The sequence below is a fragment of the Colossoma macropomum genome, unplaced genomic scaffold, assembly GCF_904425465.1.
Source record: "Colossoma macropomum unplaced genomic scaffold, Colossoma_macropomum, whole genome shotgun sequence".
Taxonomy (NCBI): Eukaryota; Metazoa; Chordata; class Actinopteri; order Characiformes; family Serrasalmidae; genus Colossoma; species Colossoma macropomum.
This window is the reverse complement of record NW_023494793.1, coordinates 64,438-81,067: the sequence shown is the minus strand read 5'-3', so window position 1 is coordinate 81,067 and position 16,630 is coordinate 64,438. Positions and strand designations below refer to the sequence as shown.

Here is a 16,630-nt window from a genome sequence, read left to right as displayed (position 1 = left end):
GGACTCTGCTAGGATTCTGCTATTGTTACGCTGTCAAGCTTTTAAAAAGGTTCTATATAGAACCATATACAACACATTCTCCATCAATCTGAAGAACTTTTACACCATGGAAAGAATCATTTAAGCATGCAAGCGGTTCTTTGAGTGTTGATAGAACCATTGTCTTTTCTGAAGAACCCTTGAAGAACCGTATTAAAAACTCTGCTCCCTTTAAAGTGCCCTAAGTAGGCTGCCATGATGTTCATTGGAACGTTCAGCCTAAAGCGCAGCCAATCGCAGCTCCGTCTCCAAGAACCGCCAATTACGTTTACGTTCACTGCTGTTTTTCCCACCTCTATTCAGACAACTCCCGCCCCTGCTTCGATAGGATTGGTGTATTGCTCGTGCGTATGACCATCTAGCCAATCGTAGCGCAAGTGGTGGTGTACCACTGGCCAATCCCGGCGCTAAAAGGGCGGGAGTTTACGCAAAACGGGTGGGAAAACAGTTTGAAGCGTAGCATGCGACTCAATCCAAATTTTACAGCTGTTCACGTTGAGAAACAGTCTATTTAACTTGTGTCTGACAGAAAGTGGCCGACTAGAATGGGTCAGGAAGATGTTTTGAACTTGTAAATCGACAATGGATGTGTGCGGAGGAGCCGAAACGTCGCTAGTTAGCCTGGTTAGCTAAGCTAAAGGGGTCTGGCTGTAGTAACTGTAGCGTTAGTTGAGTCGTGTGGATGAAGAAACTAGTTTATTGGACATTTATAACCGTTCATTAGCCCACAACGATGGCGAGCGTACATGAGAGTCTGTATTTCAATCCTATGATGACTAACGGGGTGGTCCAGGCTAACATCTTTGGCATAAAGGACTGGGTCACTCCATATAAGATCGCCGTTTTAGTTTTGCTCTATGAAATGGCAACAACCAAATCCATCGCTCTTCTGGACAGGAGGAGATTAAACAAGCTTATTTTGCCCCTACAGCAGGTCAGTGAGGTCATTTGGCTCTTATTAGAGGTGCAATGTCATTTCCTGGCGAGCTTGAAATTAATTGTACGTTCCACCTTAAACGGCGCAGCAGCTGCAGTTACATTCTGCGCCAGAATGAAACTGCTGCACCATTTAAGGTGGAACGGAAAATTCGAATAAGAAGCCTGTTGCATCGTCCTGGACGGGTTTGTTCACTCGAAGAACTTCTTGCATGCTGGGTTCTCTGTATGAATGGTGAAATGGTTCTTCATATTGATGGGGATTATATATGGTTCTATATAGCACCAAAAATGTTCTCTTTTTTCTTACCCTTTTTGGTGCTATATAGAACCCTTTTCTTTATAGGACCATACATTCTCTATCATTTTAAAGATGGTTCTTTGAGTGCTGATGGTTCTACATAGAACCATTATCTTAACTAAAGAACCCTTGAAGAACCATCTTTTTGTACATAACTTACTACTCGCATACTGTTTGTACTCAAAAGTAGCCTACATTCTTAAAAGTATGGTTCTTCAAGGGTTCTTTAGCAAAGACAGTGGTTCTATATGTAACTATGAACACTCAAAGAACCCTATTTATGATTAAAGGGTTCTTTGAATCATGAAAGGTTGGTGGAAAATGTGCTGTGGTTTTATATAGAACTCTTTTCTATATAGAACCATATATGACACATTCTAAATCAATCTAAAGATGGTTCTTTGAGTGTTCATGGTTCTACATAGAACTATTGTCTTAACTAAGGAACCATTGATGAACCATCTTTTTTGAGAGTGTACATAACTTAATACTCACATACCGTTTGTACCCAAAAATAGCCTACATTCTTAAAATGTGGTTCTTCGAGGGTTCCTTACCAAAGACAATAAGATATAGAACACTGAACACTTAAAGAACTTCTTGCATGCTTAAAGGGTTCTCTGTATGAATGGTGAAATGGTTCTTCATATTGATGGGGATTGTATACGGTTCTATATAGCACTAAAATGTTCTTTTTTTCCTTACCCTTTTTGGTGCTATATAGAACCCATCATTTTAGGACCATACATTCTCCATCATTTTAAAGATGGTTCTTTGAGTGCTGATGGTTCTACATAGAACCATTATGTACATAAACATACTACTCGCATACTGTTTGTACTCAAAAATAGCCTACATTCTTAAAAGTATGGTTCTCCAAGGGTTCTTTAGCAAAGACAATGGTTCTATATGTAACTATGAACACTCAAAGAACCCTATTTATGATTAAAGGGTTCTTTGAATCGTGAAAGGTTGGTGGAAAATGTGCTGTGGTTCTATATAGAACATTTTCAAAAATGGGTTCTGCTATTGTTATGCTGTCAAGCTTTTAAAAAGGTTCTGTACAGAACCATATACAACATGTTCTACATCAATCTGAAGAACCTTCACACCGTGGAAAGTCTTTGAGTGTTACTGTAATCCACAAAGTCAGTTGTCTGTGTAGCGAAAAACTTTTAAAGTATTTATTACAGGTAAATACTGAAGCCCTGAAGGGCCGTTCGTTTACATGCTTTCACTCCATATTAATTGGTTTTCTTTCTAGACTTCAATTTAGAGCCGTAACACGACACAACGAATGTTTTCTTGTGGTCTCAAGATATTCACGCGATTATCACAACATAACTGATGTTATATGGATAAAACAATGTCCGTTATGCTATGATAATGATGTAAATATTAAGAATACAGCATTTGTTTTGCTGTGATAATTACATGGATATCATGAGATCTCGAGAAAACAAATGAAAATAACCAGTTAATTTTCATGGAAAAAGTGGAGATGGAATCCATGGCCCTTTTGAGCTTCTGTAGAAAGACTTTCATTAGTACTGTTGGCCCAAACTTCACAGTCAGGATCACAGTGGATAAAAAAGAGTAGAGGTGGGCGATATGGCAAAAATGTAATATCACGATGCTTCAAGAAGTTTTTATGATACGCTGATCAATATGCATCATGATATTTAGGCTAGTTATTTTTTAAATTTACTTAATTTGAGCAGATAAAATAGAACACAAAATACTATATTAGTGATAAAAATAACAAAACTACGACTATGATTTTTATTTAATGTTTTACAAACTGCACTGCACTAAAACCAATTAAACAGGCCTAATTTTGCTCACTCTGTAATGAGTGTTTTAAGTCTTTAAGCACTGACGATATCCATGACATGCTCAGAAAAGCAAGCTGAGGCATAGTTGATCACGATAATGGTAAAAAATATCGTGGTATCGTTGCTGACCCCTAACGTTAGAAAGTTTTCATAATTTTCATAATTAAGTGGAGCTGATAAAATGGACAGTGAGCATAGAAACAAGGAGGTGCTCATAATGATATGCCTGATCAGTGTATATTTAACATTTTCCACACTGTACTGCACTAAATCCAATTTAAAGGCCTTATTAAGCTGTTTGTAATCAAGCTTGCAGTTGTGAAGTGTTTTTAAGTATGGATGATACCTACAATATGATCAGAGAAGCATATCGTGACGTAATTTATCACGATAGTATTTCCCAGCCATAATCAAAGGTACCCATTTTATTCCCCAGGGTCCAGATTTAACATTCGAGCAGTTCCTGAAGACGGTGAAGGAATGCTGCCCTCGTATGGTGCACGCTGTCAACCTCAGGTAACATGGCGTTTATTTGCATTTCACAGTTGATTATTTCATTTATTATCTGTCTACATTATCTGTGTTTTCTCCATTCAGGCTGTTTCCAATGGCGGACAGCGAGCTGCAGGACATGGAGCACTTCTTCGCCATTCTGCCCAACGCATTCAGTGATTCCGAAGCCTTTAAGACCAGCGTTGTGGGTGAGTGGGCCAACATCGCGGATCATGATGTGTAATCTAATTGGGTATAAAAAAAAAGCATCTCAGAGAGGCGGAGTCTTTCAGAAGTAAAGATGAGGAGGGGTTCACCACTCTTGAAAGACTGCACCATCAAATAGTGCAACAATTCAAGAATAACGTTTTTAACATAGAATAGCAAAGAACTTTTGTTTTTCATCATCTACGGTACAAAATATCATTAAAAGACTCAGAGAATCTGGAGAAATCTCTGTATGTGAGGGACGAGGCCGAAAACCAGTGTTTGCTGGCCGTGATCTTTGGGCCCTCAGGCAGCACTGCATTAAAAACAGACATGATTCTGTAGTGGAAATCACTGCATGGGCTCAGAAACACTTCTGAAAACCACTGTCTGTGAAAACAGTTCATCACTGCATCACAAATGTAAGTTAAAACTGCATCCCCCGGGCTAAAGACCACTCAGCTTGTTATCAGTGCACAGTTCAAAAGCCAGTATTCATGATGGTATAGGGGGCATTAGTGCACATGGCATGGGTGACGTGCTCATCTGTGAAGGCGCCATTAATGCTGAACGATATATACATGTTTTGGCAACATATGCTGCCATCCAGACGACTTTTTCAGGGAAGGCCTTGATTATTTCAGCAAGACGATGTAAAACCACGTTTTGCACGTATTACAGCAGCACTGCTCCACAGTAAAAGAATCCGGGTACCTGCAGTCCAGACCTGTCACCACTGATGACATTTGGTGCATTATGAAATGAAAAAGATGACAAAGGAGACCCTGAACTGTTCAGCAGCTGAAATCTTATATCAAGCAAGACCGTGAAAAGAGCAAGGTGATGCAGCACAGTGGTAAACAGGCCCCCGTCCCAACTTTTTTGGAACATGTTGCTTGCATCAAACTCAAAATGGGCAAATAGTTTTCAAAAAAACAATAAAATACTTCAGTTTCAGCAATCGATATGTTGTCTTTGCACTATTTTCAATTAAATATAGAGTTTATGTCCATTGTTGTGTTTTTATTTACATTTTGCACAGCGTCCTCACTTTTTTTGGGAACGGCATTGTATGAAGAGACTGAAGTACCAGTTTACGTTTACTCAGCTATGTTCTGTCTTTCTGTCCATGCAGGTCTGTTTATGCGCCAGATGCTGCTGGCCTATAATAAGCTCTCCTTCAGTCAGGTCTATAAGCTGTTCCGGTCACTGCAGCAGTACAGCAACCGCGGCGGCCGACCCCAGCGCGACCTTTCGGCCCTGACCACTGAGGACATGGAGTTGACCAGCAACGAGGACACCAGCGTCGACCCAATGGAGAAGGACGAGCTGGACATGGGACCGCTGCACCAGTCAGACCTCCGGTCAGTGCGCTGAGAGCAAGAGAGCATCTCTGACCTCTCAGTGATTCGATTAGATCGCGTTAGGCTTCAGAATAATATATACATAAAAATACACTGAATGCACAAATAGCCGTGCACTGTTCAGAAGTATTTTCACTGTCGAGGTTAGAGCTGGCCGGTATGGCGAAATATAATATCGCGATACTTCACAATACACGATAATTATTTTTCAGACATCTGATCAGTTAGAACAAAGAAAAAAGAGCCAGTAGTGCTATATTTAAAAAAGACTCTCAAAAACTATGAATACAGTGATTTTTTTTATTCAATATTTGGCATGAAATCCAAATAAAAAGGATCAATTTTGCTCTCTTTATAACGAAACATGCAGTTGTTCAGGGTTCTGACGATATACACGATATGTTCAGAAACGTATACTGTATTGAGACATAATTTATAACAATAATAATATATGTTGTCATATTGCCCAGCCCTAGTCAAGATACTGTAAAACTGCATGATCAGTACCTGTTTCTGAGGGGAAAAAGGTTAAAAGGATGTAAATAAACCTTACATATACTGCAAAGAACACTGCTGTTCATTTGCAAATACATTTTTATTCACAGACATTTGACATTTTATTGGTGGTTGATCTGGTAAATTACAGTAAAGGGCAGCATTTCTAGGGAATTGAAAGAGTGAAAATTAACAGATTTTTAACCATCACTGTCTGTGTTTACATGCAAAGATTTTCTCTAATCTGATTGAACACATTCTGATTTTAGATTCAGACTGAGGTGTTTATTCTCACTCTACACAACACTCTGATGAAAATCTCTGTCTACATGCTCACAACAAGTAATCAGATCCAAAATGACATGTAGAGAACCACTCAATGTAGATGTTACCATGACAACCAGCATCACGTGAGTCCAGTCAGAGTGAGATGTGCAGCAGTGAGCAGCGCTTGTGTTTTTAATCACTTTAAAATGATGTCAGACTCAGGAAAACGTCCTTCACGTGTCCTTATTAAAGAAGGCCGAGAGGAAGACGTCGTGTTCTGAGACACATAAGCTGGACGTCCGTCCCACCGCCGTCTTTTAAAGATCAGAGCATAAACTTCGTCTCCTCTGCAGACCAGTTTCTGCTCCGCCATGTTGAACGGTATAAACTTTCACTGTGACGCGACGAACATGATCAGAACGGACTTAAACTTTCCGATAGGGAATGTAATCAGATACAGGCGTTTACACGGATATTATTCTTCTATTTAACGGATTATTTGCAGGATTACCCACCTCGATCAGTTAGATAGAAGCTGTATTCCGAATGGCCTCAATCAGACTAGACTATTCCGACTGAGGTGTTTACATGGATGTATTCTATTCTGATTCAGCTATTTGTCAGATTATTAATGGATTATTAGGCTGCATGTAAACGTGGCTACTGAGAAAACGTTTAGTCTGGGACTCCTGCTGACAATAATAATACACAGAGACAATTTATATAGACAATAACAACAAAATGTCAAGCTTTATTTATTTTTTAGTTTTAAAATGGACCAAATTTTGCTGAAAAGTAACTGCATAATTTATTAAATATTATCAGTTATGAAGTTGTAAATTCATTGCAGCTTCAGATCCATACGTACCTGATCAGTAGGCATTCTTACTGTTCATGGCCTTCTGCAGAGTCTTTGACTGTGTTGTTGTTGCATTAAAGTCGCTAAATTTTTGCTCTTCTCTTCTCTCTGTAGCTCTGGCGAGACTCGAGGGCCACTCTCTCAGAAACAGGCCGAATACTTCCTCGCCCGACAGGTCAGCTCCGACTGCGCACTTCAGTGTGTTAAGTTTAAAGGGCACATATCATGGAAAACCAATTTTTTTTTCACTTTTTTGAAATAACAGGTTGATGTAGTTTGCACCGATACCACTTTTTCCCCGATACGGATACCTGATTCATAAGAAACACATACCGATACCAATACTAACTCTATCTAACCTAACTCACCTATAAGTCCTGATATTTATACAACTACATTTTAAAACTATTTTACTTTGGTAAAATCTGTGTTTTGCGTCACAAATAAAACACACTCAGCTGGGCTAAATGGAACATGATTACGAATTATGAAACATGTTTAACAACTTTTATTTTTAATATATTTACTGTGCGAAACAGCTAAAACAGAACTAAACAGTATACAGATAAACCTGTGGTGTTTACACATCAACACGTAGCAGCTTCTCTTAGTATAGCGGACTGCTGTGCTAAAGGCTAAGTCCAGGCTAAAGGCTATCATCACGGCAAGAGTCCGGCGGTTCCTTCGGCTCTCTCAGTGACATTAACTCAGACCGTGAGTGACCACACAGAGGCAGACGAGTGATTACTGAAAGAAGCAGCTCAGCCAATCAGGTTATCAGCTCCGTTAGTGTGTTTTTCACACCAAAAACTGCCGTTACAGATTCGGCCATGTTTTTACTGCTGCTTGACGTCCCACACGCCGACGTGGTGTTAAGTTCTGTCTACTGGCGCTCATGTACGCATCAGGAATTGCTTTGTGGTGTCAGTCATAGGTATCAGTATACCCATCACCGATACCGATGCTGCGTTTAAGTGCTAGTATCGGCACAGTACCGCATCAATGCGACACTATTGTACCACGTACAGTCCTTAAAAGTACAGTACATTAAAACCATACTGCAGAAACAGCCAGCTTGAATTCACCGTTTCTGTGATGTCACAAAACCCAACACTTTTACATGTGAAGTTATAAGGAGTGTTTGGGCCAGGGCTAAATGAGACACAATACAGGGCAGCCAATCAGAGCAGAGCTCATTTACATATGTCGGTCTTAAAGGTACAGTAACTGAAACAGCCTGTTTGAAAAGAGGTCAAATAAAATGAACAATGACAAAGACAAGAAAAGTGTATCTGCGAAAATAGTTCTGAACCCAGTGTGGTTGTGGTTCTTAGGCATATCTGTTGAAGAATGATGAGAACAAAGCCATGAAGCCGGCGAAGCTGCAGGACGAACTCAACAACATCCTCAAATTCAACCCGGATTTTGCTGAGGCGGTGAGTTTATCACTGAAACATCCTTCAGAGTGGCTAATGGCGGGAAATATGACATTATGTTATGGTTATCCTGATCAGTTCTGTCACTGTACTCTTTTCTGAGTTTTAGATGGGCGTGTTTAGTACTTCTAGAGCACTGAACAGCTGCTGAACAGAACAGAATTTTTCAGTTCTCACTTGTTTACCAACCTCAGAAAAACAAAATATTGTGTTTACATCCTGTGTATTGTCTGTATGTGCCTGATACTGGAGTGTTTTTCTGGTTTTTATATCTCTTTCTCTCTCTCTGCAGCACTATCTGAGCTATCTGAACAGCATGCGTGTTCAGGACATTTACATCTCCACCCACAGCCTGCTGCACTACTTCGACCGGCTCATCCTGTCGGGAGGAGAAGGGAAGAGTAACGGAGACGAGGGCTACGGACGCAGCCTGCGTTACGCCGTCCTCAATCTGGCAACCCTGCACTGCCGCTTCGGACACTAGTGAGCGCCCTGCAGACAGATATGAGCTTCATTAACTGACCTATACAGACTCAGTTTATATCACAATACCTACATTTAGAGTCGGTTATTCATTCAGCCTAATGAGAAACTGTAGAACAGACTCAGTTTATATCACAATACCTACATTTAGAGTCGGTTATTCATTCAGCCTAATGAGAAACTGTAGAACAGACTCAGTTTATATCACAATACCTACATTTAGAATCGGTTATTCATTCAACCTAATGAGAAACTGTAGAACAGACTCAGTTTATATCATGTTTAGTATAATATTACGAACATAACGGTCTCAATATGGTATTGGAAAATGGAAAAAAATGAATGTGTGAAATAGGATATGGAGACTTAACATACAGTCAGACACTAGGAGGCGCTAATAACCGTTGTTGTTAATATGGTCATCACAAAGACATGGAAGAACTGAATTATCATATTTGAAAACTGACAATTATAAAAATTATAAAAATTATTTTTTTATGTAGGGCCTTCTTTAAAAATTCAAAGCACTTTACAGAAATAAACACATTTATACAAATATCTCAATCTGTACAGTGGATAAACTGGTTATTCTAGTGTTTTGTTAGTTAATAGTGTTTATTGATTACCAAAAAATGTAATGAACAGCCATGCAGGCCTTAAAAGAAAGGTATAATATTTAACTTGAATCCCTCAGCCTGAATCTGCAGCTGAATCAATGTATTATACTGTATGCATTGTGTTATGAACTGCACTGTTGTGCTGTGAATGTGTATTATAAAGTGTAGTTTGGGTAAGTGTGTAAATTGTGTTTTATTCTGTTTGTGTTTTTGCAGTCAGCAGGCTGATCTGGCTCTGCAGGAGGCTATTCGAATCGCACAGGAAGCCAACGATCACGTCTGTCTCCAACACTGCCTGGTAGACCTCCTCTGTTGATCTACCTGCATGTTTAAGGACAAGCTACATTATAGATCTTCATCTCTGCTGTTGTTTAATGTATCTTCACTCTCTCTCTCTGTAGAGTTGGTTGTACACGTTGGAGCAGATGAAGGGGTCCGACAGCGTGGTCCTGACCGAAGACTCTGTCAAAATGGCTGCTCACTTTTGTTTACCTGTAAGTATATTTGGTCAAGAATGCTGGACTTCATACAGCTACATACAGGAAAAACCAAAACTACACTGCAGATTCATACTGGATTAAAATCGCTCCACAATTATTACTGTCAGACTGTAAAACTACACACACTGCAGATTCATACTGGATTAAAATCACTCCACAGTTATTACTGTCAGACTGTAAAACTACACACACTGCAGATTGAAATCACTGATCTGGTCGGCAGTCATTTAAATTATAGCACATAGATACAGCTGTCTTTTAGCCCAGAGTAAATTAATCTACAAGTCACTGTATGTATGTCTCTATTTATTTTAGTACCTGGCGTCTCTGGGCATTCAGTCTCTGGTCCAGCAGGGGGCGCTGCAGGGCATGCCGGCCAATAAGCTGCTGGACGCTCTGCGGGGGACGGACATCATGCACTGGAAACAGAGCCTGTCGGAGCTGATAGACATCAGCCTGGCTCAGACCTCGTCCATATGGAGGATGTATGGAAAGAGGTGAGACGTCATCATAAGCGTTTCTGGTGTTAGGAGCTCCATTCCTGGTGTGTGTGAGCTGTACTGTAGTTTGGCACTGAGGTCAGGTTCTGTATGTACGTGTATGTGTTTGTAGCACTATGGCCCGGCAGCAGGCGCAGCTCCTGCTGAACATGAACAGTCTGGAGCCGGTGAACTTTGGCGTTCAGCAGAACAACACAGAACCTTTCGCCATCGCGCTGTGCCACCTGGCGGAACTCCATGCAGAGCAGGTAACACTAACACTGGAGCAGGTAACGCTAACACTAACTTACCTTTAACCAGAGCAGGTAACACTAACACTAACTTACCTATAACTGGAGCAGGTAACACTAACCTTTAACCAGAGCAGGTAACACTAACACTAACTTACCTATAACTGGAGCAGGTAACACTAACACTAACTTACCTATAACTGGAGCAGGTAACACTAACCTTTAACCAGAGCAGGTAACACTAACACTAACTTACCTATAACTGGAGCAGGTAACACTAACCTTTAACCAGAGCAGGTAAAACTAACACTAACTTACCTATAACCGGAGCAGGTAACGCTAACCTTTAACCAGAGCAGGTAACACTAACACTAACTTACCTTTAACTGGAGAAGGTAACACTAACCTTTAACCAGAGCAGGTAACACTAACACTAACTTACCTTTAACTGGAGAAGGTAACACTAACACTAACTTACCTTTAACTGGAGAAGGTAACACTAACCTTTAACCAGAGCAGGTAACACTAACACTAACTTACCTTTAACTGGAGAAGGTAACGCTAACCTTTAACCAGAGCAGGTAACACTAACACTAACTTACCTTTAACCAGAGCAGGTAACACTAACACTAACTTACCTTTAACTGGAGCAGGTAACACTAACCTTTAACCAGAGCAGGTAACCGTAACCATTTTTTGCTGTGACACAACTAACTAATCACCTCTCCATGTGCAGTACACAGTGAAATTAGCAGTGGAGCCACATAAGTAACACAGCACATTAACTCTCTAACTCTTTGAGGACCAGTATGTTGATCTTTCAGTCCCATTATTTTTATAGTAGTTCCAGAATAATTCATTGTTGTTATAAATAATAGGGTTAATTATTTAAGTAATGGAATAATGAACACACAGTTTTAGGGCTTAGTTTTAGAAAAGCACTATATATTAAAGTGTATAATTTCTTTATTTTGTTTATTACATTTTTTAATTGTAAAAAGCAGCATGTTTCTGAATTTTGTCTGTGGTTTGAAAAGAGTTTCTGGGTTTTATGTCCCTCTCAGGGTCTGTATGGTGCTGTGAGTGACATCATTAAACACCTGAAGCAGCAGTTTCCTCCTCACACTCAGCACGCCAAGGTCAGTCTGTTAATGAAGCTGATTCACACAGTCACTCTGACAGACTGTAATACACTACAGGAAGCGTAGGGGGCGATAGGGCTTCTACTGTTTCATTTAAAAAGCTCTATAATGTTCATATGATCCACACAGTCACTCTGACAGACTGTAATACACTACAGGAAGTGTAGGGGGCGATATGACTTCTACTGTTTCATTTAAAAAGCTCTATAATGTTCATATGATATACAAAGTCATGCTTAGTCGATTATAGAAATTATTTTTCACAAAAATCTGATCACAGATATGAGTGTTTTTTCCTGTTGCAGCTGTGGATGCTCTGTGACCTGAAAATCCAGTTTGAGAAAGCAATGAATGATGGGAAATATCACCTGGCAGAGCCACACGTCACAGCCATTTCAGCCCTGAACGCCACAGAGGGGCTGTACAGGTACGCTTCACCTGCCCAGGTCACATAACTGGATACTCATTACAGAAATACCAAACAAGTGCTAAATTTAGCATTGTAGGCTAATAGAAATGTGATCTTGAATCATTATTTCTGAAAACGCCTGTAAAATCCTCAGGACATCATTACAGACGTTCAGAACGCAGATAAAACTGACAGATTACAGGCTATTAAAGACGACATCAGTAGCCGCTGCTCTGGAGTGAAGGGAACAGAGAGGTTAGATTAGAAGGTAGTTTATCTATAGTTCGTGTGTTTGCAGGAAAGCTCAGCTGTTGAAGGCTTTAAATCAGATGTCAGACGCCTCCAGGATCCTGCAGCGTGTTCAGCAGCTCAGTGAGAAGAACAAGAACACGGAGATGATCATCAGGTGTGTGTGTGTGTGTGTGTGTGTGTGTGTGTGTGTGTGTTTTTGTATGTTTTCAGTACATTAAACTCCTGATTGTATGAAAAACAGGACAAACCTACAGGAGCAACAAAGGCCATTAAATACTTTTCATAGAAACTTTTAATTGTTTAGACTAAAAGAGCAAAACCATTTCTTCCTGATTCCTGAGGTTAAGATTAGACTTATATATATATATATATATATATATGTATGTATGTATGTATGTATGTGTATGTATGTATGTGTGTGTGTGTTTGTGTGTGTATGAATGTCATACAAATGGGACATTATAGGACATATTATTTTTATTTATTAATTTACATAGGAACTTAAATACATAAAATACAAATGGGACATATAATATGTAGATTGTTTGGCGGTATGGAGATTCGTGAGATGCTTGTATCGCATACATAAATTGGAAAATTCCAGCTGCCACTTGTGTGAAATCCTCAAGATCCACGAACCAAAAGAAATGGTCCAAAACTGCATAGAATAAAATCTTTCTACGTTAAATTAATAGTTAAGAAGTTTTTCCTTCTCCTGAAAAGTTGCTATTTTGGAAAGGTTTTTATAATTTTAGGGACTTTTATTATTATTATAATTATTATTATTACCTCCCCACCCAATGTCATGACAAGATACTAACCTCTATGTGTAAACAGGGTGATGTTGGCCACCGCGGAGCTGCACTGGGACTCGTCCGGATTCGCCACAGCGCTCCCGCTCCTTCTGCAGGCTTTAGCTTTAGCACGGCAGCACAACCTGCAGAGCCTGGAGTCCGAGACTGTGCTGCACCTGGCCTTCACACAGGTACGTACACATACGGGGGGGTGCATTCTGACTAACTTTGATATTCGAGTATTTAGCTAACAGACTGGGAAAGAAAAAAACCAGCAGAAGGAAATCAAGTGTTTTAGAGATTACTGAACACCTCCACAGGGAGTGTGTGATGGTTTTAGGTGTGTTAGTGGGGTAAAAGCTTCCATTACTTGTTAGCTACATTAGTCTCATAGCTCCAGGGCTAAAACTAAAGAATCCGATTTCAGACATGTCTTGGATCACTGACTAAATCTGGGGTAAGAGGGGGAACTGGGGGGATTTTATTTGTATTGATTAATTAATTAATTAATTAGGGCCTTTCCAAAGCTGAAGGTTGCTGTATTAGTGAAGTGTCCCTTTATCAGTGCGGGGGTCTCAGTGCCGTGTTTGTCTGTGTAGCTGATGTTGGGGATCCCGGAGCAGGCTCTGGCCCTGGTTCAGGACGTGTTGGAGTGCGTGTTGGCTCATGGATCTGTGCTGGATAAAGCCCGGGCTCTGCTGCTGGCTGCCCGCTGTCAGGCTGCTCTCGCCGCGTCGGCGCCGGAGGAACGCAGACTGCGCGGTAAAAGCTCAAACACAAACATCTCCAGCGCCTGATTAAAGAACCGATCCACCGCATTTTTCCAGCACCCGTACTGAACAGTCGCACGTTTCACGCGTGATTTATCTGAAAACTATGTGATCATAAAGTCGACACATGAAACGTTGTGTGAATGTGATCACGTAACGTCTTGCCCTGAAACAGCATGTTTTTCGTGTCATCACATTTTCTCATGTGATCACACAATTTTTTGCATGTATGTGGAAAATGTGGCTAAAAAAACACACGATCATGATTTTCTTGTGATGCGATGGAGCGATTTTCACATGAAATCATGTTTTTTTAAAATGTGATCACACATTTTTCAACATTTAATATAATCAAATTTTTGATATGTATATGAAAAATCACGTGTGTGTGGTTTTAATATTTAGTTTTTTTCCTCGAACGAAGGTTAAGAGGTGATGTGCTATTTTTTTTTTTTTTACTCCACATGGTCTCTAGTGGATTATTGATTTTATAAAACAACCAAAATATAGTATTATAAAATTCAACAATTTTGAATGAATCATTTAATCAGTAATAATAATAATAATAATAATAAAAATAATAATAATAATATTAAACAGTTCTTTCACCAAGTAATGTTGTTCATTATCAGTAAGCTGTGGTTGCCAATCAGCATAACTGTCAAAGATTATTCCATGATTTTTAATAACTTTTTCTTTCCTGTTTTGTTTGTCTGTCTCTCTCTCTCTCTCTCTCTCTCTCTCTCTCTCTCTCTCTTTTTTTTGTCGTTCTCTCTCTGTCTCTCTGTCTCTCTCTCTCTCTCTCTCTCTCTCTCTCTCTTTTTGTCGTTCTCTCTCTGTCTCTCTCTCTCTTTTTGTCGTTCTTTCTCTGTCTCTCTCTCTCTCTCCTCTCTCTCTCTCTCTCTCTCTGTCTGTTTCTCTGTCTCTCTCTCTCTCTCTCTCTCTCTCTCTCTCTCTCTCTCTCTCTCTCTCTAGCTGTAGAGATGTCTGTAGAGACTCTGGGTGAAGCTGCTCTGTATTTCATTCAGCTGAACTGTAATCAGCGTCTGAGGGAGGTTTATTACCTGCAGGCTCGACTCCACCACAGTCTGGGAAACGTCTCTGAGAGGAATCAAAGCGCTCTGCAGTTCCGCCTCCTCAACCAGGAGCTTCCGCCGTCGGCCAGCGCGGCCGTCCCTCTGCTCTGAACCGCCTTCGTCACAGAACACCTGATCCACAGGAATCGGCTCACCTGATCCACAGGAATCGGCTCACCTGATCCACAGGAATCAACTCGTCTGCAGTTCTGAAGCTTGTTTGATGCTTGTGAGGATGTAAAATGTAAAGAATTGATAAATACAATTTGTTTTGTACCTAAAATGAGACTGTTTGGTATTTTTTGTGTTCTTGGTGCTGGAAATGAACACGGAGAGCAGAATTCAGTAACGAGAGTTTCAGAAACATCAGAAGGTCAAAGGAGACGGTAACTATTTTAAAGTACACAGTAAAGGTACAAAAACGAGTCACAGAAGGTGAAAGTGCTGTAGCTCAGTGGAGAGACTCTCACATAGTAAACCTTCATTCACAAAGCATCATCAGATCAAAGAAATGAAGATGAGCACAAAGCATCATCAGATCAAAGAAATGAAGATGATTTTAAACAGCAGAAACTCACACATGGAAAAAGACCATCACAGCTCAGTGACCAGGATTTCCCTGAGTGGTTCTTCTCATACTTCTAGAGAGGTTCCCCTTTTTAGACTTTGTTCCTTTTGGTGGTTCTTCCTCATTCTTTTGGAGATGTTCTCCTTTTGGCTCTCGGTTCCTCTCAGTGTTTTTTTCCTCACGCTCTTAGGGAGTTTTTTCTTTTGGGTTTGGTTCCTGTCAGTGGTTCTACCTCATGCTTTTAGAAGGGTTCTTCTTTTAAAGTCTATGTTCCCCTCAGTAGTTCTTCCTCATGCTTTTAGATGGGTTCTTCCTTTGGGTCTATGTTCCTCTCCGTGGTTCTTCCTCATGCTTTTAGAGGGGTTCTTCTTTTGAGTCTATGTTCCTCTCAGTGGTTCTTCCTCATGCTTTTAGAGGGGTTCTTCTTTTGAGTCTCAGTTCCTCAGAGTGGTTCTTCATGCTCTTTGGGAGTTTCTCCTTTTGAGTCCGTTCCTCTCCGTGGTTCTTCCTCATGCTCTTAGAAAGGTTCTCCTTTTGAGACTAGGTTCCTCTCCGTGGTCCTTCTTCATATTCTTAAGGAGGTTCTCCTTTTGAATCTAGGTTCTTCTCAGCGTTTCTACCCAATGTTCTTAGGGAGATTCTCCTTTTGAGTCTTAGTTCCTCTCATTGTTTCTTCATGCTCTCAGGGAGGTTCTCCTTTACTGTTTTGGTTCCTCTTAGTTCTTCCCCATGCTCTTAGTGAGGTTCTCCTTTACTGTTTTGGTTCCCCTCAGTGTTTCCACCCCAGCGCGCTTAGGAAGTTTCTCCTTTTGAGTTGAACCACTGAGCGGAACCAAGACTGAAAACGGGGAACCGCCTAAGAGCATGACGTAGAACCACTAAGAGGAACCAAGAGCCCCAGATTTTTCACTCATCCTCCTCTCACTGAGAACAACCCCATCCATGCAGATGTTGATCTAGGACCTGTACTTGGTTCTCCCATTTAAGAAGCTCCTCAACAAACACGAAACTAGTCTCTAGTCCTAAACACACCTGGAAACGCCTCCTGCGCTCTGATT

The 16,630-nt window shown here is 40.4% G+C and overlaps 1 protein-coding gene across 1 annotated transcript; it reads left to right on the top strand.

The window, feature by feature from the left end:
* Positions 1–471: 471 nt before the first annotated feature.
* On the top strand, positions 472–15,287 carry anapc5 (anaphase promoting complex subunit 5). The gene is made up of 17 exons (XM_036578122.1): positions 472–973; positions 3,548–3,627; positions 3,709–3,812; positions 4,946–5,174; positions 6,910–6,970; positions 8,130–8,231; positions 8,524–8,714; positions 9,548–9,629; positions 9,733–9,825; positions 10,147–10,328; positions 10,444–10,579; positions 11,626–11,700; positions 12,009–12,130; positions 12,411–12,518; positions 13,202–13,349; positions 13,758–13,920; positions 14,904–15,287. The coding sequence occupies exons 1-17, from the start codon at positions 773–775 to the stop codon at positions 15,113–15,115; spliced, it is 2,289 nt and encodes a 762-aa protein (XP_036434015.1). The 5' UTR covers positions 472–772; the 3' UTR covers positions 15,116–15,287.
* Positions 15,288–16,630: the final 1,343 nt, after the last annotated feature.

What these genes read in the sequence shown, in the direction of transcription:
- anapc5 (XM_036578122.1), top strand. Translation starts at nt 773, where the DNA reads ATGGCGAGCGTACATGAGAGTCTGTATTTCAATCCTATGATGACTAAC. An exon ending in GTGCACGCTGTCAACCTCAG is followed by an intron (nt 3,628 to 3,708) that starts GTAACATGGCGT and finishes TTCTCCATTCAG; the next exon opens with GCTGTTTCCAATGGCGGACA. An exon ending in AACACGGAGATGATCATCAG is followed by an intron (nt 12,519 to 13,201) that starts GTGTGTGTGTGT and finishes ATGTGTAAACAG; the next exon opens with GGTGATGTTGGCCACCGCGG.